Source organism: Diceros bicornis, chromosome 20, assembly GCF_020826845.1.
Source record: "Diceros bicornis minor isolate mBicDic1 chromosome 20, mDicBic1.mat.cur, whole genome shotgun sequence".
Lineage (NCBI taxonomy): Eukaryota > Metazoa > Chordata > Mammalia > Perissodactyla > Rhinocerotidae > Diceros > Diceros bicornis.
In genome coordinates, this window is record NC_080759.1 from 31,866,385 (window position 1) to 31,891,771 (window position 25,387).

Below are 25,387 nucleotides of genomic sequence, written 5' to 3' on the forward strand. Positions count from 1 at the left end.
TTTGTACATGAATCGCTGCCACAACATGGCTTGATGAGTGGTGTAGGTCCACGCCCAGGATCTGGACCCACAAACATGGGCCACTGAAGCAGAGCATGCTGAACTTAACCACTATGGCCACCAGGCCACCCCCTGAATTCTATTTTTAAGAACAATTTTATTACCATTGTAGATAAGTAAAATGGAATAAAGAACACGTGAAAAGCAAGCTTGTCATCAAAAGAAATTATGATATACAACATTAACATTAGACCAACTATTAATCAGCAACTGAAGTCAAATGCAAATTAAAGAAAATTAATCATAATCAGGTTGTGTAGTTCTTAATGTACCTACTACTTATGTTCTCTGGTAATTTTCCTTCTAATTCTAGAGCTATCAAAAACTCATTTTTAAAAAGCTTTGTGACTAGAAGGAGGCACAAGTAGCTATTTGGTGATGGAAATGTCCTATATCTTGTTTTGGATTGTAGCAACACACAGTGTATATACAATTGTTGAAACTCATCAAACTGAACCCTTAAGATCTGTGCACATTATTATACATAAATTATACCTCAGTAAAAACAATCACTTTTTTTTAAAAGTTTGTGAGACTGTTTTAAGGAGAAAAGCACAACTTTTTTTGGCCTGCTTTGACAGGTAGGTTCATAAGTACTTATAGTCTATACAATTAAATTAACTAATTAATCTCATTTGACCATGAGGAGGCTCTTACAATTATTAAACGATTACGTAACTAAATTGTAAGCTTAGGACAAGGCATATATAATGGTTCTTACAGAAATAGGTTTTTATTTACATTTCTATGCTCACATTTCCTCTGTTCACTCCTCTATCTCTAGCTTCCGTTTTCCATGTAAAAACTAGGGATTGATAGGGCCAGCCCCCTGGTTTAGCGGTTGAGTGCGCACGCTCCGCTGCTGGTGGCCCGGGTTCGGATCCCGCACACCGACGCACCACTTCTCTGGCTGTGCTGAGGCCGCGTCCCACATACAGCAACTAGAAGGATGTGCACCTATGACATACAACTATCTACTGGGGCTTTGGGGAAAAAAATAAATAAATAAAATTATTAAAAAAAAAACAAAACTAGGGATTGATATATCACAAAGAGTAAACACTCTCAAATGTCATACAATGAACTTTTCAATTATAAAAATCAAATACACTCAATTCCACTTGACAAATATTTACTCTGTATGTACTATATAAAAGTAACTGTACTAAAAGTTGCAAGGGGTTTTAAAAAAATTACCCTACCATTTATATACAAGTCCCTATACTTGAGTCATTACATGCGATTGCAAAGCGGAGGGGAAAAAGAGTTAAGACAAGCACACAAATAATGATTTAACAAGGAAAATAGTTTAAGTTTGCTATAGAAGGCAGAAACCAAGCCCGGCAAGTAACACGTGCAGCTGGCATCTGGAGAGGCTATTTGGAGGAAATCACATCTGAAATAGTCTCTAAAGGCTGAACAGAATTTTAACAAGCAGAAACTGGAGGAATGGGAAGGAAGCATTAAAATTTTGATCAGTATCAACACGAAACTAGCAGACTCCTGGGGCCGGCCTGGTGGTGCAGCGGTTAAGTGCGCATGCTCTGCTACAGCGGCCCGGGGTTCGCAGGTTCAGATTCCAGGTGTGCACTGACGCACCGCTTGCTAAGCCATGCTGTGGCGGCGTCCCACATAAAGTAGAGGAGGATGGGCACGAATGTTAGCCCAGGCCAAATCTTCCTCAAGAAAAAAGGGGAGGATTGTCATCGGATGTTAGCTCAGGGCTAGTCCTCCTCACACACACACACACAAAAAAAACTAGCAGACTCCTTCATCAGAGAGAATTAACGGGCAAATAGGAACTGGTGAGGTCTGATACATTACTTCTATATATTAGCCTATTCTGATGAAAGACGAGACACGTCCTTGAAAAAAATATCCTGAATTACTAATAGAGCGCATGCTAAATGGGGCACGAATTATAGGTCAGTTGTGGAAAATAATAAAAGAGAGGAGGGAGGAGGTAAAAGTCCTTTAAAAGAAATGATAATCATAAACTCAATTGAGGGGAAATTGCTTATTTTATTTACAGGTGTAACTTGCTTCGTTACAGAGGGACATTCCCCTCAAGTGAAGCATTTAAAATACATTTTCTCCGTTAAGATCTCTTACTGGAAATCCTTTTGACAAGAAAAAAAAATTCAGTGTTTATGCCTCCATTCCCCTTATGAGTATTTCAATGATTCTCTATATAAATGAACTTGATAGGTACATAGTTGAACTTGACTAAAATCTTAGTCAAGGCTAGTTTTATGGAATCTTTCTTTAACAAAATGAACCAAAAAGATTGCAACTCATTTCTGAAGAAATAAAAACAGCAGAATAACTAAACAGCAGGATGTAACAGACACAAAGGAATTCAAATGAAATTTGTGCATGCTGATATAGTAACCAAATCCTAAGAGCTTAAAGATTGCATTAGTATCCATAAACTTTGTCTTTCGTTCCTGTGGAGAAAGGCGGCCAATATGTTCACAACAAACAAAATCAAATCAAATAAGCAGAGTATATATATGCATGTCATACATAACAGTTAAAAAGACAAAAATAAGAAACTAATTTGCTGTTACTATAATTGAAAGCACCAAACATTGAGTATAAATTTATACTCACTACAGTTTCCAGTTGGCTCCTCCCATCGCCCCCATTATCTATCCTTTGTAATGGAAGCACTGAATTTTGGCTAGACTCCTGGCCTCCTAAAGTCAATATTATATTTCTCATGTGAAAGAAAGATATGAAGTTCAAAATGAATACCTTCTTTATCCCTTCTGCCTTCCTGCTGACAAAACTGCAAAAATAATGGCTACAGCTTGAGCATCCATCTTCAAGTCCATACACTGAGGATGGCAGAACAAAAAGACAAAAGCAGGCTACATCTTGATATCCTGGACTTGCAAACTAGTTCTGGTCCATTTAACTCCTGATTTCATTTATGTGAAAGAGAAAAAAGATTTCTATCTTGTTTAAGCCAGTTATTTTCCATTTTCTGTCACTGGCGCCATATTAATAATGTACTGATATATATAGGCTGGCCACTTCAAACAGGCTCGAAGCTCAACTCCACAGGCTTCCAAGAATGGGAGGTAGCATAGTAATGTTAAAAACATACACAGCCTGGGTTTGAATTGCAACTCTACCATCTAATAACTAGATAAGTGAGCAAATAACTTGGGCAAATTATTTAACCTCTGTGGGAAAAAAATTGAGAAACATTTACTGATTATCTAGTGTTTCTTACTTATTCAAATTCTTTTCTGTACTGAAAAGCTTTATAGTGTTATTTATATTCAGACACATCTCTCATTAAGCTTACTCCTAATTTTTTGTTATTGTTTCTGTTGTGAAACAGGTATCTCTTTTTCATTTTCAACCCTTTAAACTGGACACTATTAAATTAACCTGTTATAAAAGTTTTGATTAGTTCCTTTTTGTTTTAGGTAGACTCATATGAAATACAATATTCTCACTTCTTCCTTTCTAATAAGTAGTCTTGATTATTTCAGTTTGACTTGTTTAATTGGCAACAATGTCTAGAATAATATAATAATGTGACAGTTACCATCTTTATTTTATTCCTGATTTTAAAGGGACTACCTCTAATGCTCCTTAATTATTTATAACACTGACTGCTGGTGTGAAGCATGAATGAATGATTTAATATGGTATAAAAGTTTCCTTTTAGTGTCATCTTTAAATGTTTTTATTAAAAATCATTTTAAATTTTTTATTTACTTTTTGCTATATATTAAAAGAGATGACCAAAATGATAAATACCAGGCATTCTAAGGGTTCTATATACATTCATTCACTCATTTAATCATCCGCACAACTCGAGTTGAGTGTTTTATTGGCCCCATTTTACAGAAGAAGAAAGAAACACATAGAGGTTAAGTAACTTGCCCAAAGTCACACAACTAGAAAGCTGAAAGAGCTCCATCTGGCTCCAAAATCCACTTTCTTGCTTGTTTGTTTTGGTTTGGTTGGTTTTGCTAAGGAAGATTTGCCCTTAGCTAACACCTGTGCCAATCTTCCTCTGTGCCAATCTTCCTCTATTTTGTGTGGGTCACCGCCTCAGCATGGCCACTGACGAGTGGTGTAGGTCCACACCCCAGAATCAAACCCGGGTGGCCAAAGCGGAGCACACCGAACTTAACCGCTAAGCCACGGGGCCAGCCCCCAAAATCCACTCTCTTAATCACTACTCTATATTATCTCCCTGTCTCTATCTCTATTTTGCTTCTTTTTATTGCCTGGATTACTATTACAGTACTCCAGTCAACAGTGGAAGCGGGAGATGATTTAAGTGGCTGCTGATGTTGAAGTAATATTTGATTCATTAAGGTGGTAGTAATGGAGATGGAGAGAAACAGAGATCTAGTGTATACTTTGTAGATAGAGCTAATGAGACGTGTTAAGGAATTAGAGATTGGATGTGGGGTAGGAGAGAAAAGAGAGGGATCAATGAGGGTGACTAGGTTTTGTGGCCTACCCATAGCAAATATTTAGAACTCTTTTTCCCATGTTTTATATTAACTTTATTTATGTTCCTTGGTTTTCTATTTTCCTTCACTCTTCCTAATTTATGCTTTCTTATAGCATTTCACTTCATTAAATCTTTACTTTTTGGAACAAGGTAAGATATAAATTTATTCACTAGTACTTAAGATCTATTTTATATTCATGTTCAACATTATTCTGTTTGGGTTTTTTTCTCTATTCGTTCTAGATTTTTTCAATTAAGATTTTAATTGCCTTACAACGAAGAACTGTTAACTGTTCATAATCCCATTATTTGTTTCTAATTACAGGCACAGCTTATGATCAGTGTGAAAACTGGAAAAGTATAAGGCAGAAATAAACATTATCTTCATTCCTACAATCCAGAATCAAGCAATGGGAGTACTTTTCTCCATGCATATGTATCATTTAAATTTTTGAAATCATACTGCCTATACAGTTTTACATCCTTTCCTAGCACTACTGAAAACTCTTATTAAACATATTTAATGATTGTATAATATTTTTATATGATTATATAACAATTTACTTGTCCTTCCCCCATTATTAGATATTTATTTACATTATTTCTAATTATCCAAATATTTTATATATGTCAGTTATTTATATTTAAACATTTTTAGACATGGAACCTTTCTGTCAAGAGAAAGCTCTGAGCAAGCCTAACATAAGCCTAACTTTTTTTTGATAAATTATGAAATTTACTTATATTTTGCCTTCTAAAAGCCAGAACATAACAAATTTCATTTTCTGGAAAGTCATCATATTAGAAATACATGAAGTGCGCTTAATACAAGGAAATCAGTTTCTTGGTACTACCAGTGAGGTGGACATGCTCTCATCAGTTCCCTCAAATGAAAACAGATATGAGGGATCCAATTCCACCACCCACCATCCCCAGATAATGTTCCATGGAACACATTCTGAAAACCACTATTATAAGTAGTACTGTGATAAGCATCTTTGCGCATAAAGCTTTTTCCAAATTTCCTCAGGATAGAATCCCAGAAGTGATATTACTGAGTTTAAAGGAAACGAACATTTTTAAGGCTCTTGATACTCAGTAATACAGTTTCAATAATAAAAACAACTATCAGAGCTACTGGCTCAATTCCTAGAATATCTACCTGCTCATAGCCCTCCACAAACTATAATGGTTATGATTTAACAGGTACAATTCAAGATAGACATAAAAAGATATAAAAACGAGTGAGACTCAAAAGACCATCTCTCCCATGTCATCTTCAGAAGCAACTAAACACTAACACTTCTAGAAATATCAACCTTCACATATTATGGAATAAATATTTTTCACAAAATAATAATCAAAATAAATATTATTTCTAACCTATTTGCAAGAAAGAATATTCTTATGTAAGTTTTATATGAAAACTTCGAAGTAGCTTCCCTATCACAGAGAAACAAGGCAGCAATTCCATATCCTCCTTTTTAAGAAACATTATCTTGTAAGCAATATCCCACGTCCTTAAGTATCCATGAGGCATAATACAGATCATAACCTATGCAGGTACCCTAATATAGTTAACCTACGACCCCAGCTGTGACTATTTAAGTAAGTAACCATAAGTGCATTGGGAAGAGGTGCAGCCACAAGTGAATTGGGAAGAGGGTTACCTGTGGAGCCCTTTTTGACAACACAGATTGCAGGTGTTGAGGCAGGGTCCACCCGAGTCCTACTGAATCCATCTCCAGATTACACAGCCTATGCATATGTATTTTTCAGTTGTACCAAAGATGATTCTTACATTCAGATTAAGAACCACTGGGTTAAAAAAAAAGTTACTTTTAAAATATTTTTCCATTAATTTCAATAATACTTGCTGAAATATTTAGCCACTCAAGTATGTGAACTTGGCTGCTTTCCTACTAAGTAGAATGTTTCTCTAAAAAGCCACAGTGCTTTGTTAGTTTCTGAGCAACAAAATTATCAAATTGTATTCAGGAATCCCCAGATGGAGTCTTGCCTGCTCTAGTGGTTTATTTTCCCTCATTTAGGGAATGAGTACTATTATTTGCAATGTGACTCATGTTACAAATAGTTTAGTCTTGAAGCAGTGAGGAAAAGGGATTGAAAGGAAAGATCCTAAAGGCAAAGAGACAAGCTAAGTGGCTACAGCAAAAGTTTAAGTAGGAGAAAATCAAAGCGTGAGTTTGATCTTAGATGCTGAATTGAGAATACTGTTGGAGGTTAAATATGGACGTGTTTCACGAGTGGTTACCAAGCTGGGATCTGGGCCGGCCCCGTGGCTTAGCGGTTAAGTGCGCGCTCCGCTGCTGGCGGCCCGGGTTCGGATTCTGGGCGCGCACCAACATACCGCTTCTCCAGCCATGCTGAGGCCGCGTCCCACATACAGCAACTAGAAGGATGTGCAGCTATGACATACAACTATCTACTGGGGCTTTGGGGGGAAAAGAATAAAAAAAAAAAAAAAAAAGAAAGCTGGGATCTGAAGCTCAAATGAGATGGGGCAATGCCTCTAGTTGTTCTGAGTGAATAGGAGTCATGAGAACAGGAAAATGTAAGAAACTCCACACACGGCAAATATGAAATAAGGTAGGCAAGGACAGATCCTCAAGAATGTTTATGGTTGGGGAAACGTAAGGAAAAATTAAGTGGTAAAAGAGACTCTAGCAGAAACGTAAGCACCCTCAGAGCAGGGATTTGTCTGATTTATTCATTGCTGTATCCCCAACACCCGGAAAGTACCTGACTCATACAAGGTGCTCAGTAAATATCTGCTGAAGAAACAGTCCAAGAGATAGGCAGCAAACCAACAGTATAAAGAAACGGCAAAGGAAAAGTTTCAAGAAAGGAGAAGTCAACATTGTCCAATACTGCAGAGGTGCAGAATGAGAATTGAGAAAGGGCCTTTGGATTTGGGTATCTGGATTTTGTCACTGCGGATCTCTAATGAGAAGACTTTCAGTGAAATGGGACGAGCAGAAACTGAAAACAAAGATTTAAGGAGAAAATGCATTGTGACAAAGCAGAGATGGCAAATATAGATACTGCTTTCAATACATTTGGTGATCAAGAGAAGGAGGAAATTGGACAGTAGCTTGGAGGGAAAACTGAGTTAAAGGAAGATTTTAGTATGTTTGCAACCTTAGAGCCAAGTATACAGAAAGGAAAAGCACAAAAGGAAACAAAAGACACAAAAGGTTGATGAGGACGAATCCAAGTATGAGAGAAAAAATGAGACGCAATCAAGGTCACCTAGAGAATGGTCAAGCCTTGATAAGTGGATGGGACAATTCTGATAATATCCCATATTGTAAAAATATAACTAGCATTCTGATCTATAAAACAATCTCTTGTAATTTTGCTTAGCATTACCTCAAACTGATTTCCTGAAGGAACTAAATTCAGTTTCTGAATCAACAAGCAAAGAACTACTAGACCCTAAGTCCAACCAACCACAAAAACAAGATTCTTTCAAAGGCCAGAAACATTTTAATTCAGTGTTGAAACACAGGCCAAATACTGCTGTGTAAATTACCTAAAATTAATCATGCTAACTTGTCTGTCTAGATCCCACAATAACATTCATGTTCTAGACAGTAATCAGCAGACTTCCTCTGCCTATAATCCCTGACTCTACTATCGTTTGATCTAGAAGCTGCCAATAGTCCACATATCAAATACAACAAAGCAGAAACGTGTTCTCACTCAGAACCTAAAAAACAGCCTGAAGTTGCCACCCATCTAATATCAAACCACCAAGTCTGAAAACTGAAGGCTTCCATTCAAGGCCAATATAATGTATCAGAATCTAGAAAGGCCACTGCGAAGTCACATTCACAACATTTCCAAATTTCCAAAATATCTGTTTCACACCATCTCTGCCCTAGCCTTGGAAATGCTGGTTGTGATATACGTCAGAAACAGAAATAGAAGGAGAAATGGAAAAGTACGTATTTCTCACGTCCATAGCACGTTGAGACCTAGATGTTGTTGCTGTTTCTGATTACCCATGTGTGCTTGAAAAGAAAATTTTGGATGAGGGTTCTATATAGGTTGAACAGATAAAATTCGTGCATTTGGATTGTTCAAATCTATACTCTTACTAATTGTCATCTTAATTTCTTAATCTCCCATTATGACTATAGAATTGTCCATTCCTCCTTGTAATTCTGTCAATTTCTGCTTTGAGTATATTGTGTTAAATGTACAGAGTTTAAGGACTGCCAAATTTTCCTGAAGAATAAATTGTTCCTTTTACCATTACCTAATAACAGTCATTTTGATAATCAGAATTACACAAAGATGATTTTGTCTTACATTAATTTTATAATACGAATCAGTCATCTTTTGATTAGCATTTTCCTGCTGTATTTTCTTCTATTCCTTTTTCTTTCAACTTTTCTTTGTCACTACATTTTAGGTGTATCACTCATAAACAGAATATACCTGAATTTTTCAATCCAATCAGAATTTTTATCTTTTAAGTGGCAAGTTGACTCCATATACATCTATTGTGAATACTGATATACTTGTATTCATGCCTACCATCTCATTTTGTGATCTCTATTTACCAACATTTTCATATACTTTTCTCTCCATTCCTGTCTTTTATTAGAATGATTAAGTTTTCTTCAATGGCCTATCAAGAGCATTGCAGTGGAAATGGTGCAGACAATAAGGGGGTACATTTTCTGTAGAGAATTTAAAAACAAAAATACAATCAACTAAAGATGAGTCTGCTTTTTATCATCACCATTTGCTGGCAATTCTAAAAATGTCAGTTCAGAAATTTGTTTGCTATGATTAGTACTGATCTTGGATAATATATATGTATGCTTCAAATTAGCATATTTTTATTAATTATCTTTTAATAAACATTGCATTCTACATGAAGTTAATTTGGAGAACTCCCAGTTATACAGTCTGCACCGCATACATGCACATACAACTCAGCTACACATGTTTTCAGATAATGCTTTTAATGGTTCAAAATCATTCAAGCTTACTTCAAGGGTAGTTTCATATCTCCAATCCCTGTTGTACTACTCATTTCTGCATTTAAACAGCAGATTCAAAATAAACAATAATTATTAAGACAAAGAAACAAAACTTGAATATCTTCCATTCTGCTATTCTCTGAAAGCCCAGAGAAAAAACAAAAGATGGTAGACTAGGTTGGCAGAAGAATTCAAAAGGGCAATGTTTGAACACCTCACTTGTCTTCATCAAAAACATTCTAAAGCAACAGATCATTTAATGACAATATTTTCCGTTATTTAGCCATTTTCTCTGATTTTTGCAAAAGAAAACTTTAGAAGTCTTTACCAAATATATTAGAAAATGATAAATTTTCTGGAAAAGAGATTTTAGTGAAAATATTTCAAGAACAGAGATATTTAAAAGCCACTAAAATTGGGGCCGGCCCAGTGGTGCAAGCAGTTAAGCGCACGCGCTCCACTGCGGCGGCCCGGAGTTCACCTGTTCGGATCCTGGGCGCGAACTGACGCACCACTTGTCAAGCCATGCTGTGGCGGCATCCCATATAAAGTGGAGGAAGATGGGCATGGATGTTAGCCCAGGGCCAGTCTTCCTCAGCAAAAAGAGGAAAATTGGCAGATGTTAGCTCAGGGCAGGTCTTCCTCACAAAAAAAAAAAAAAGCCACTAAAATTGATACCAAAGGGAAAAAAAAGATAAAGTGAACACTGCAGTTTCAGGAATCTACTGTAAAACAAGATTTTTAATGAAACTGCCAAATATAACCTTATGTTCCTCTTTTCCTAATTTTACATACACACACGTGTGCGTGTGTGTTAATATATCTGTATATATCTGTCATTTCCTGTGAAAAAAACTTTTCAAAATTAAAATTAAAAGCTGTCTTTCATCAACTATGAACAAACATAGATTGACAAATTTGGTATACTGTGTACTGAACACAAATATGCAAAAAATGCTCATTCTGAGAAGTCATAGACAGATTTGCAAAAGCTGCCAGTTTCTTTTCTGATCATTATTCTTTGTTTCATTTCATAATTTTTTTTTTCCCCCCAAAGCCCCAGTAGATAGTTGTATGTCATAGTTGCACATCCTTCTAATTGCTGTATGTGGGACGCAGCCTCAGCATGGCTGGACGAGCGGTACGTCTGTGCGCGCCCGGGATCCGAACCTGGGCCGCCAGCAGCGGAGCACACGCACTTAACCGCTAAGCCACGGGGCCGGCCCATCATTTCATAATTATTATTGAAAATAATTCGTCACACAGTGGAGGGTGGTATGGAAAAATTATCCACTCCAGGTGTCAAACACACTAAGTATACCAATGCTCTTCTTTATTTTATATTTTTTCCTATTTTGGAGGTTATACAACTTATTTCTATTCTTTGGGCAGTTACCCTTAAAATTGTAACTTGCATACTTGACTTAAACTGAAGTTAATATCCCTAGCCTCCTCCCAAACAATACAAGGACTTCAAAATGAATTAACTGATTCCACTCTCCCATCTTCCACACTACTGTTCACAATAATTTTAGATCCACTTTGTTTTTTAAGTCTCCCCAAATTTATTCATCACCACCATTATTTACACTCAATGTTTATGTAGATTTAACAAAATGTTTAATTTCTTTTTTAACATGTTGCTTCCTGCTCTCCATTTATTATTTTTGAGTTCTGTTTCCTTGTTCCTGAAGTATATTCTTTACAGTTCTTTCAACAAAGGCTGTCAGTAGTAAACTCAGATTTTTTTTTTTAAGTTGCTCTCACTCCTGAATAACAGTTTAGCAGGGAACTGATCTCTACACTACTCTAAAGACACTACTCCACTGAATTCTTAAATTACCACTGAAATACTTACTTCCTCCTCTTCTGAATCACCATCATCATCATCATCTTCTTCTACTTCTTCATAAGGAGGTGGAGGTAAAGGACCAATGATATCTTCCTCCATATGATTAACTGGTTCTTCCACCATTTTAAGGGGTAAAGGAGGGCCAATTAACTCATCAGAAGAAGAATCAGAACTCTCTTCACTTTCACTGCTGCTTGTATCCCTGAAAATACAGAAACAGAAACTCTTAACCTCTGCTGCAACAAAGAACACACTCTAGAGATAGTACTGATTTCTCAGGAAATCAGGGGAGGAAACCTTGCCTCTCCTTTTGACAACTGAGTTTTTAAAATGTTTTTAAATCTGTAATTCAAGCATTAAACGTGTAACTCAAATATTATTTTATCTTAAGAAAGTAAAAAACTTCTTTTATATATTTATCTTACCTAAACATAAAGTCAGAAGTAAAAAGTCATAGCAATTATACATTGGAGGCCCATTAGACCATCCTCACTCACAAAGAGCCAGCAGAACAACTGGAATATGGAAGAAAAACTACAAAATACTACATCCATAAGAAAGAAAACCACTGAGATAACCAATGCCTCTATTTACTACATTTGAATCCAATCACTGTTTGCCACAGGAGCAAATAAAGCCAGTCATGTTAAGAAAGTTAATATTACTCCCAAAATGTTTCAATACACTTTCTGAAATACAAATTATTTCTCAGTACTAATCCAAGTTTGCTGAGTTTCTAAAATATTAAATGTAGCATTCCTGAATTCTAAAAATACTTTACTCTAGGGAGTATCATACTGATTCTCAACTTTTTTTCTAACCAACACACCTCAGGACTATTACACAGTCTCATTAAGGTCTTTATCAAACACCTATAGGCATTCTGAAAGCCACCACCATCCACCATCCCTCCACTTCCTACCCCATCCCAAAGAGTTGAGAATTGCATTCCTAATGTTGTCAATTAATCTATCAAATATTTTATCAAATTATTAAATATTGTATAACCTTCAAATAAAGTATTCCTAGTATATAAACTCATGAAAGCAGAAATTTCTGTCTGTCGTGTTCACTGCTGTGTCTCTAGCACCTAAATGATCCCTGACCTAGCATCTAAGTGATATAACAGGCACTCAATATCTATTGAAGAAAAAATGGAATATTTCTTTTTATTTTCATCTAGGTTCAATACTGAAAGGAATACATTCTCATGTACATATAACCCTTATGCAAAGGTAGGAGCTAGCAAAGCACCATAAAGAGAGTTTCTCTTTGTTTTTACAATGATCTAGATCACCGTGCTCCAGCTCCACGGGGTTCTTTCTAACTGAACAAGGTAAGCTTGGTTCAGCATGAAGATCTTTGCACTTGTACTTCCCTCTGCTGGCACTGATTGTTACATGGCCTCTTTTTCATCATTCAGGTCTCCTCATATGTCACCTCCTCAAAGAGGCCTTCAGGGCCCCCTCGCCCCTTCTATACTTTCAAACACGCTCCCATCAGTCACCATTACCTTAATTACCTTACTTTGATTATCCTTATTACATATGTTCTTTTTTGTTTTGTTTTGTTTTTGGGTTTTTTTTTGTGAGGAGGATCAGCCCCGAGCTAACATCCATGCCAATCCTCCTCTTTTTGCTGAGGAAGACTGGCCCTGGGCTAACATCTGTGCCTATCTTCCTCCACTTTATATGGGATGCCGCCACAGCATGGCCTGACAAGCGGTGCATCGGTGCACACCCGGGATCTGAACCCCGGCCGCCAGCAGTGGAATGCATGCACTTAACCGCTACGTCACGGGGCCGGCCGCTAAATTGTATTATTTGACTGGTTACTTAGTTGTTTATAACCTGTTATCCATCCCCTCAAATACTCCCACAACAATATGAGCTCAGAGATCTTATCTGACTTGCTAATTGCTGTATCCCCAGTGCCTAAAGCAGTGCCTAACCCACAACAGATGTTCAATAAATAATAGTTGAATGACTGAATAAATTTGTATTAAAGTAGTCACACTCCCAAATTTTCTCCCTTGTGATTAAATCACAAATTTCCAAATGTATTGGTTTAGAAGTCACAGACTTTCTTAATGCACTTCAGGCCATAGAGAGCTCTAAACTGAAATGTTAATCCCTAGCACCCATGCTTTAACTGAGTTAACTAGTTCAGAAGAAAGCATCAAATTGAGAACTAAATGGATCCATGTTAATTTCACGCTGATTATGCAGGCCTAATACCCACATGAAACTAGATGGAATACATAAGCTTCTACACAGCTTCTAATACCATTTCTGTCTTTTTGCTTCTAATGTACACAAGCCAAAAAAATAAACAATTTTTAACATATTTTGAATATTCTGAAAAACAAAGTCTGTGATATTATGCCCAAAAATGTCCCTGACAGAAAACAAAACACATTCCATGTTTAAAATATGCCTGGATTCAATATAGTGCCAAAATACAAACCAGAGTCTTAGAAACAATATGTACTGGATGAGAAAAAAGTTGAGTCAAATCCTAATTTTTTCTCGACTGAGAGTTTAAGTATTAAATAAGATGTATAGGTGTACAATTTCAATTTAGGAACTAAATTCATTGTTTCTAGTACTAATTTTTTTTAAAGGAAATGCAAATGTCTAAATGATTCCTACCTTACAAATTTGGAGTACATCAATATTTTTCTCCTATCCTGCAACTATATTTCATAGAATAAATGACATATTTCTTCCCAGTATTTGATTTTTGAATGGCAACTTACATCCCTATATTTCTTTTAGGGGCCGGCCCATGGTGTAGTGGTTAAGTTTGGTGTGCTCCACTTCGGCGGCCAAGGTTCATGGGTTTGGATCCCAGGTGCAGACCTACACCACTCAACAGCCAGGCTGTGGTGGCAACCCACATACAAAGTAGAGGAAGAGTGACACAGATGTTAGCTTAGGGCTAATCTTCCTCAAGAAAAAAAGAGGGAGATTAGCAACAGACATTAGCTCAGGGCAAATCTTCCTCGGAAAAAAAATAATAATAATAATTTTAAAAAATATTTCTTTAAAGCCAATAAAAGTGGTAATCTTAGATGACTGTCTTTCTCTAAACCAAATTTTAACAACATTGTAGATTTTCAAAAAATATTTGTATGTTCTGTGAAATAGACTCAACATACTATAAAGGAAAAAAACCTGAAACTTATTTTAAATATATAGGACTGAATGAAATACAGCCAAGAGAGCCAATTATCTTAAGAGATAGTTTATATAGAGAAAGTATGCCTTAAAAAACAGTGAAGAAAATGATCACTATGTAATGAATGCTGAACATCCATAAAATAAAATGGAAAACTACCCTGGAATCACACCTTACATTACACATTGGAATCACCAAGATGAGCCAAAAATCAAACCAAAGTTGGACCCTTATGTCACACCATGTACAAAATTAACTCAAAATGGATTAACTGCCAAAATATAAGAGCTAAAACCATAAAACTCTTAGAAGAAAACAGGGGGAATCTTCATGACCCATAATTTGGTAATGGATCCTCAGATATGACACCAAAAGCATAAGCAACAAAAAGTAAAATTGGCAAGAAAAAGTAAAGTTAGACTTCATCAAACTTTCGTGCATCAAAGGGCATCATTAATAAAGTGAAAAGACAAACTACAGGATGGGAGAAAATATTTGCGAATCATATATCTGATAAGGGTTTAATAACCAGATGTATAAAGAACTCCTACAATTCAACAACATAAAGACAACCCAATTTAAAAATGAGCAAAGGACTTGAATAGGCATTTCTCCAAAGACATACAAATGGCCAATAAATACATCAAAAGATGCTCAACATCATTAGACATTATGAAAGTGAAAACAAAAACCACAATGAGATACCACTTCACACCTACTAGGATGGCTACAATAAGCACAAAACAAAACAAAAAAATATGGAAAATAAGCGATGGTAAGAATGTGGAGAAACTGGAACCCCCTTACATTGCTGGTAGGAATGTAAAATAGTGCAGCCACTGTGAAAAACAGTTTAGCATTTCTTCAAAAAGTTAAACATACAGGCCCGGCCCAGTGGAGCAGTGGTTAAGTTCCTGCGCTCCGCTTTGGCGGCCCAGGGTTTGCAGGTTCAGATCCCAGGTGTGGACCCATGTACCACTCATCAAGCCATACTGTGGCGGCATCCCACATACAAAACAGAGGAAGATGGGCACAGATGTTAGCTCACAGCCACTCTTCCTCAAGCAAAAAGAAGAAGATTGGCAACAGATGTTAGCTCATGGCCAATCTTGCTCACCAAAAAAAAGTTAAACATAAAATTATCCTATGACCCAGAAACTGCATTTCTAGGTAAATACCCAAAAGAATTGAAAGCAAAAACTCAAACAAATACTTGTATGTCAATGTTCATTGCATTCACAATACCCAAAAGGTGGAAACAACCCAAGTGTTCATCAACAAATGAATGGATAAACAAATTGTGGTATATACATACAATGGAATACTATTCAACCATTTAAGGAATGAAATTCTGATACAACAGAAACCTTGAAAACATTATGCAAAGTGAAAGAAGCCAGACACAAAAGGACAAATATTGTATGATTCCACTTACATGAAATATCTAGAATAAGAAAACTCATGGAGACCGAAAGTAGGTTAGAGGTTACCCAGAGCTCAGAGGAGAGTGGGAAGTTATGGCTTAACAGTAAAAGTTTCTGTCTGGAGTGATAAAAATTTCTAGAAATAGACAGTGATGATGGCTGTAAAACACTATAAATGTCATTAACGCCACTGACTTGTATAATTAAAAATGTTTAAAATAGTAAATTTTATGTTATAAAAGTTTTGCCACAATAGAAAAAATCAAGACAGCAGTAAAAGAATACAATTTAGAAATATGGAGGTAAATAGAAGAAAAAACTAAAAAAATTTAAAATGGTTTCCTCTGGGAAGCAAGAATCATGAACAGAGAGAAATGAGGCTTTATAATGTTTGACTTTGTAATGTGAATACATTACTTCGATAAAAATTTAAAAGATCAGTGGTTGCTAGAGGTTAGGAGTGAGGGAGGAACAAATAGGTGGAACACAGAGGATGTTTAGGGCAGTGAAACTACTCTGATTGGTACTACAATGGTAGATACATGTCATTATAATTTGTACAAACCCACAGAATGTACAACACCAAAGAGTGAACTCTCATGCAAACTATGGATTCTGAGTGATAATGATGTATTAGTGTAATTGTATCAATTGTAACAAATGTACCAGTCCAGTGGGGGAGGTTGATAATGGGGGAGGTATGAATGTATGGAGGAAGGAGGTACATGGAAAATCTCTACCTTCTGCTCAATTTTGCTGTGAACCTAAAACTGCTCTAAAAAATAAAGTCTATTAAACAAAAATTTTTTTAATTAAAAATAAACGGGCTGGGAAAATTGATTATACATATGGAGGAAAAAATAAAACTGAGTAACCACTTCACATTATCCACAAAAATCAAGTCTATGTTGACTGAAGACCTAAATATGAAAAACGGATCTTTAAAACTTTAGAAAAAATACAGGAAGTTATCTTTATGACCTCCAAGTACAGACTCATTTCTTAAAACACAAAAGCACATACTACAAAAGAAAAGATCAATAAATTAGAATAAAATTTGAAACATATTCATTTTAAAAAATTGGAAAATAAAAAATAATAATAACCTATCAATTAAGGAGAAAACACAAGCAACTCAACAGAAAATCTTGCAGAAAACATAGTTCTTATTATATCTGCAGAAGAGAAAATATATGACCAACAAACTTTTGAAATGATGTACAACCACACAACTAACCATCAAAATGCAAATGAACACTATAAGGATTATCACTTCACAACGAGATTGTCAAAAATAAAAATGTCTAACAAAATGAGTGTTGGCAAGGATGTGGAGCAACAGCAACTCGTATATTCTGCTAGTGGGAATGTAAATTGGTCCAAACTCTTTAGAAAATAATTGAGCCAAATCTAGTAAAGATAACAGTGTACTTACTCAAAGACCTTCCAAGTCCACTATTAGGTACATACTCTAAAGAAACTTTTGTACATATAAAACAGAGGATGGCTACAAAGAGGTGAATAAAAGTGTATTTTATAATAGTAAGAAATATAGCAACCTAAATTGATTAGATAATGGATAAACTGTAGTATATTTCTAAATGGAAAACTAAACTGCAGTGAAAATGAATGACAAGCTTCACTTGTCAACGTGAGAGAATCTCAAAAACATCTTGCTGAATAAAAAGGCATATCGAAAAAATGTATTCATTACAGTTTGGAAATTAATAAAAGAAACCTTAACTAAATTGCAGTCAGGAAGGCCTGTAGGGAGAGCTCTCAGCCCATAACACACAATCACACCAAACAGGAAGAGACTAGAGGTTTGTATCTTCCACAGGAAGTAAAACTACTTTACTAAGGAAGGAAGATTTCTCTCCCCACCCAGCCAATGAGAAACACCACAACTCAGCCAATGAGAAGACCTTGCCTCCCTGAACTGCTACTTTCCCCCACCAGACTTTCATTTAGAACTGCCGGTCCCCACTCTCCTTTTGTCTCTATAAAGGCAGCTCTCCCCCTTTGTTTTCTGGATTTGCCTATGGTTTGCAATAGCATGTACATCCTGAATCGCAATTCTTTTGGCTATTACTGAATAAACTCATTTTGAGATGAAATAGGCAAATTTGCTTTTTAAGTTGACAACAGCATTAGCAGCATCTATATAAAATAAAAAATCACAAAAAACAACATACTATTTAGGAATACATTTATATATAATAAAACTATCAAAAAGAAGGAAGGATAAACACAGGGAAGGTTTCCTTTGTGGAGGAGAGAGAGAAATGTGAGTAGGGAGATTTCAAAGCCATTGTAAAGCTCTATGTCTCATCTCCCAAGCTGCGTATTTGTTTCATTGTTCTCTTTACTTTAAATGTAGGATATCTAAGTTTTCTGTGTATGAACTATAACCATAATTTTGTTTAATTAAGGAGAAAAACATCCCTGACCTTACGGTATACACAATCTTATAAAAGAACACATAACAGAAACAGTACATTATAGTTTATAATATAATATGCTAAGTGCTATAGTAGACATATGGAGGGAAAGTTTGAAAACATGCAAAACAATATTATATATGTCTTAGGGATACAGAGATACACAATAAAATTATAGAGATACATGACAAAACTTTAAATTTAGAAGATTGGTTACTTCTGACAAGAAGGGAAGGGGGATGAAATTGAAGACAGTTCTCAGAAGTGTTCACCCGTAATAGTAAGTTTACTTCTTAGGTTGTCTGGTGGATATTGTCCTTTATCACCTTTTTGAAAGTCTTAAATACTTCATAATAATTTCTCATTTAAAGTTTTTTTTTTTTTTTTTTTTTGTGAGGAGATCAGCCCTGAGCTAACATCCGCCAATCCTCCTCTTTTTTTTGCTGAGGAAGACGGCCCTGGGCTAACATCTGTGCCCATCTTCCTCCACTTTATATGGGACGCCGCCACAGCATGGCTTACCAAGCAGTGCGTCGGTGCGCGCCCGGGTTCCGAACCAGCGAACCCCGGGCCGCCGCAGCGGAGCGCGCGCACTTAACCGCTTGCGCCACCGGGCCGGCCCCTCATTTAAAGTTTTTAAGTAATTTTTATTAAATCTAGAAAAAAAGAGAATAGTATAATAATCTCATATGTGAGGTAAATGATTGTCTAAGAAATATACCTTAAATACAACATGATCAAACACATGGAAAAATGTTTGTAAAATAAAATGTGATATAATGAAGATATTTTAAAAAGCTAGAGAATGAGAAAAAATATCAAATCTAACAAGTTTATCAATATACATTAAAATATGAGGTCAAAATTCAAATAAGGGGAGAAAGAAATAACCAGATTTATTCAAAAAGAAAGACATATCAAAATCACAAGAAAAAATGCACAGCCTGAAGGCAATTAAAATTATGCAAACTTTAAGATGTCTCAATGAATAAAAAAGTCATTTAATTTAACATTTTTCTCTGCCTATACATTTTAGTGTTACTTTTTTCCTAATATATGAGAGAGAATTCTTTTTAAACTATCTTAAGCATTTTGAAAGCCACTGGCATAAAGGCCTTTAAAAGTCCTTTTTTTTATTTAAACGTGTATTGGTTTACAAAATTTCAAAAGAGAATTTCCTTTAATTGTGGGTTTTTCCCCCCTCAAGGAAAAAGGTCACCATGTCCCTTCTTAGGACTAGTGAAGACTGCCTCCCATAGTGCCAATGCATAGCACTTGTGGTGACAAACAAAAGAAGTTGCCACTTGCTTTATATCTCTGGGAAAACTAAAATCTGATAGTGTTTACTTGCTGATCTCCAGTTAGATCTGAAGCTCTCTGAAACGAAAAATCAGCTTCTTATAACAAAATCACTATCTTTATCCTCTTGTTCTTATTTCCAACAGATAACCCAGTATCACTATCTAATGTAAAATTAAACACCTAAATGGGAGTGAAAGAAGTCTTCTAATCATAGCTATAAAGAATTCCTAGCCTGTTATGTCCTTATGAATAGGAAACCTCTCTTAACTGTCTGTATCTCTTAAAATATAGAACACTGCCTGGCCCAGAGGTGAACTTCATAATTTTTTCTTAAAAAGAATTCATAGACAGGCAAAAACTCAGCAATGTTTTGTTTTAGTCCATTATCAATTCAGTCATTGACTTCAATGGTCTTGTAAAAGTTACTTGATTTCTGAACATTTCTGTGTGTTTCCCTAATATGAAAAATGTTAGGGGCATTGATTTACTACTGTTTTGAAGTAAAAGTCACAATATATTTGAGATAACTGACTAAACACTCAGTTGTAGTCAGATGGTTCCAAAAATTCCAAGAACATGACCCTTATTCCCAGCTCAATATCACTGTTCCCTAAACTGGAGTTCTGGGATGAGACAATACAAAAGAACACTAAAAGGGCAATGGTGATCCATGTGTCTAATAAGAAAAAGCACTTTGACGTTTTTTTTGTCCCGGCACCAAATTCAGGAAATAACTTATTATATGCATTCTAACATAGTAGAAAAATATCTTGGATTGCATCTTATAGTAAATAAAAATATTCTTAAAAAGGCTATTTTTTAACAGACTTCAAAGTTATACTTAAATTTAGCCACAGTGAAGTTATTTTATAGTAACATGATTCAATACACAGAAACAGCTTTAAAAATCCTAAAATAGATATAGAAAATCTACCTGAAATGTATCTGACATTAATATATTCCCAGTTAAGCTTCTGACAGGTCTATTCATCTGCCATGGATTATTCATTTGAGCCTTCTGAAACAGCAGTAAGCAAACTTCCATTCTTTGATCAATGAAATGCAATAATAAAGTTGTATTATATTTTTCTTCATGATTTATTTCTATCTCTATATTTTATAGTTATAATGTCAATAATAGTTCTGTAACTTTAATCACTAATAACAAAAGTAATGTTTGGGTTTTGTCATATCAATAAAATTTCTTCCCAATATCAATAGTGCATGTTCTTTATCTTTGGGTTTTAAAGTTAGTATTGCAGCAAGATATAGAATCAACAAATATAGAAATCTTTACAATTTTCAATTAATGGAATCCTTATTTGTTTGTCAAAAGCTTAGCAATAAGACGAATTCCCAGAAACATTTATTGGATTTAATCCCAGAAAGATTTATTGGAATACAGCCAAGCCCATTCGTTTATGTATTGTCTACAGCAGAGTGGAATAGTTGAGAAAGAGACGACATGGACCTCAATGCCTAAAATATTTGCTGTCTGTCCTTGATAGAAAAAGTTTGCTGACCTCTGCTCTTTAAGAATGTATACAAAGATATCCACATGATAAACCCACACATCTATGGACAGCTAATCTTTGACAAAGGAGCCAAGAACATACAATGGGGAAAAGAACGTCTCTTCAACAAATGGTATTGGGAAAACTGGATAGCCACATGCAAAAAAATGAAAGTAGACCCTTACCTTACACCATACACAAAAATTAACTCCAAATGGATTAAAGACTTGAATGTAAGACCTGAAACTGTGAAACTTCTAGAAGAAAACATAGGCAGTACGCTCTTCGACATCGGTCTTAGCAACCGGTCTTGCCCGGTCTGACCGGGCAAGAGAAACAATAGAAAAAATAAACAAATGGGACTACATCAAACTAAAAAGGTTCTGCTCAGCAAAGGAAACCATCAACAAAACGAAAAGACAACCTAACAATTGGGAGAAGATATTTGCAAACCATACTTCTGATAAGGGCTTAATCTCCAAAATATATAAAGAACTCATGCATCTCACCAACAAAAAAACTACCAACCCAATTAAAAAATGGGCAAAAGACCTGAACAGACATTTCTCCAAAGAAGATATACAGATGGCCAACAGACACATGAAAAGATGTTCAAAATCACTAACTATCAGGGAAATGCAAATCAAAACTACAATGAGATATCACCTCACGCCCGTCAGAATGGCTATAATTAACAAGACAGGAAACAACATGTGTTGGAGAGGATGTGGAGAGAAGGGAACTCTCATACACTGCTGGTGGGAGTGCAAACTGGTGCAGCCACTATGGAAAACAGTATGGAGATTCCTCAAAAAATCAAGGATAGAACTACCATATGATCCAGCCATTCCACTGTTGGGTATTTATCCAAAGAACTTGAAAACACCAATTTGTAAAGGTACATGCACCCCTGTGTTCATTGCAGCGTTATTCACAATAGCCAAGACTTGGAAGCAACCTAAGTGCCCATCAAGGGACGAATGGATAAAGAAGATGTGGTATATATACACAATGGAATACTACTCAGCCATAAGAAACGATGAAATCCAGCCATTTGTGACAACGTGGATGGACATTGAGGGTATAATGCAAAGTGAAATAAGTCAGACGGAGAAGGTCAAATACCGTATGATTTCCTTCATTAAGTAGTAGATAATAACAACAATAAACAAACACATAGGGACAGAGATTGGATTGGTGGTTACCAGAGGGGAAGGGGGGAGGGAGGAGGGTGAAAGGGATAATTCCGGTACATGTGTGTGGTGATGGGTTGTAATTAGTATTTTGGTGGTGAACATGATGTAATCTATGCAGAAATAGCAGTACAATGATGTACATCTGAAATTTTTACAGTGTTATAAACCAATGTTACTGCAATAAACAAAAAATTAAAAAAAAAAAAGATATCCACATGCTTCAGAGACGAACTAGACATTAGGGTTGCACTGTCATGAAAAGGGAGAAACAGATTTGTACTCTCATGTAGATATTCCCCCTCCCTACAAAGATAAACTACAAAAAAGACCAAGATTATTATGGAGTCAGATTCCGCTCAAGAGCCTAGATTGAGATACCAAAGATCTGCACCTGGGAATAGATGAGCAAAAAATGAAATTACACAGTATAAGTGATATTTTGTGTATTTAGGTATTTTATGTTTTTCACCATGAACAGAAGAAATGTCAATCCAATGGTAGATTTTGCCATGAATAGTTTATGGAACCAATTTGACAATTAAAAATACACCTAAACAACATTAGATTTCTTGTATTATTCCATCCAGATTTGATATCTATGTACCTTTATGGTTTTTTAAAGTTCTTAGTAATTAAGTTACATAGTATTAAATTTCATTTTAAAGTAATTTTAATGGCTGCTTTCTCCTATAACTCAGTAAACTTTATAATGTGCCTCTACTTATATTTTTTCTTATTATCTATTTCCATAAAGGATCCTACCAAAAAAGGTCATCATGAATGTAGAATTTTGGAAAAAGGGACAAAAGACGTAAATGCCAAAATAAACATAACAAAAATTACAAACTTGTCAAGATCTTTCCAACTTTCTATAGTTATGCTCTGCAGTCAAAAGGCATAGATTTTAACACTACATTTGGAATACTTTAGAAAAACTCAATTGATTCACAACGTGACAAAAGACTTTTTCCTGGTCCTAGGGATACACAATTGCCTAAAACGGGAGAAATTAAGCCAGCTTTTAATATCAGGAACTTTACCTAAATTGTGTCATGAACACCTAGAAAAAGATAGTTTAGTAGAATCCTTTGAGAAAGTCAAGTACCTAGAAGATGATTTAGAACAATCTCTGACCACATTTGAGCCCGAAGATGTTGGTTCCATATCTTCATTTTGTTTTCTTAATTCTTTCTCTCTGTTCATTTCTTCCTCTTTTTCTCTTGCCTCTGAAAATATTTTTAAAAATTTCCAACAGTTAGACTTCAAAATTTATCAGTAATAAAAGGCTGAAAATTAACATAGTCACAAAAACGTAACTTAGAGTTATCAGTAACAACAAAAAATTATCAACCTAAATGCCCAACACTGGGAAAATAATTACTATATATCAACATAATGTAAAATACAACTAATAAAAATAGTGATGGAGGGCCAGCCCCGTGGCTCAGCAGTTAAGTGTGCGCGCTCTGCTACTGGTGGCCCGGGTTTGGATCCCGGGCGGGCACTGACGCACTGCTTCTCCAGCCATGCTGAGGCCGAGTCCCACATACAGCAACTAGCAGGATGTGCAACTATGACATACAACTATCTACTGGGGCTTTGGGGAAAAAAATAAAATAAAAATAAAAATAAAAACAGTGATGGAAAATGTACAAATCTGGGAAAATATTAACAGACATGCTAAGCAAAATCAGCATGTGGGTAGTATACAAACCACGATTGCACTATGTAAAAAGATGTGGAAGGTGATAAGTAAAAAAAGAAAGTATTCAAAGGTAAGATTTTAGGTAATTTCACTTTCTATCGTTAATATTTTCAATCATAAATTCAGCACTTCGTTCATTTCTGAATTTCCCACACTGGATTTTTGGGCAGAGCCTTCCTACCAAAATCATGAGAATATTTCAATTAAGTACATTAGGTTTCTAGAGTTGTTTACCTTGGAAAGACACACACACACAAAATTTATCCAAGGAAATATAACCTTTTTCCTCTGACAATATCACTCTACAATTGGGGGGCACACAGGAAGGAAATGAATCATATGAATAGTCTGGTTCTCAATTGCCACCATCCTCAATAAACTGAGATAATCTTTAACATTTTTTCCTTTCCAATTTAATAATGAAAAACAATACACCCAAAGTTAAGCAGTATCAAAGGGCACTTATTAATTGGAATGCTGTACTCTTCAGGGTATTTTGTTGCCAGGATATGGAAGATGAGAAACAAGGAGATAACCATCAAGTGTCAACAAGTAACTAGATATTCTTTCATTTCAAACATGGAAGGTAAAACTCTCCAGGAAGTATAAGGCAAATATTATAGCTCTAGTTCATGTTGATTTTTTGGGGGCTCTCCACTGGGCTGAGGTGGGTTAGGAGTCAATGATTCTGCACTCTGATGCTGAAGGAGTTTGAAAAAATAAAAAAAAAAAGAGAAGAATAATGCCCAAATTTAAAAGCGGGCCTGCTTGGCTCCTACCCTCATCCTGCTTCTCCAGTCAATCCCTCCACACCCTCTGGGGGCGGGGGGGGGGGGGGGGGGGGACCACACTTGGACTCTAGGCTAAGGTCTTAGAGGCAGTTCTGATGCTAATTAGGAATCGATACCAAGTTAGCCACCTACCCAACAGCCATTTCCCCATTTTTTCCTTGCTAACAAAACCACAATTTTCTCTAGGAAAGAGGCAACCCTGTGCTGCAGGAGATACTGGGCCCCTCCCTGCCCAGAGAGGGTGAAGCTTGATTCCAAGTCAACCATATTGCTCTTGCCAATGGCTGTTTTTGGAACTGATGTGCCACACTAATGCTGGCCAATAAGATGTGAGAAGTCAGCTGGAAGTACATTTGAGACAGGTTCTCTTACTCCTAAAAAGAGAGACATAAAAGTCTCCTTTCAGCCTGACGCTGTG

The 25,387-nt window shown here is 35.8% G+C and overlaps 1 protein-coding gene across 1 annotated transcript in view; it reads right to left on the reverse strand.

Moving 5' to 3' along the window:
• Positions 1-25,387, reverse strand: part of WDR70 (WD repeat domain 70) — a 308,270-nt gene that overhangs the window by 274,515 nt on the left and 8,368 nt on the right. Inside the window, exons 4-5 of the mRNA XM_058564205.1 lie at positions 23,579-23,699; positions 11,423-11,618 (exon numbers count right to left, since the gene is read on the reverse strand). Coding sequence (XP_058420188.1) covers positions 11,423-11,618; positions 23,579-23,699 — 317 coding nt within the window. The remainder of the gene's footprint in view (positions 1-11,422; positions 11,619-23,578; positions 23,700-25,387) is intronic.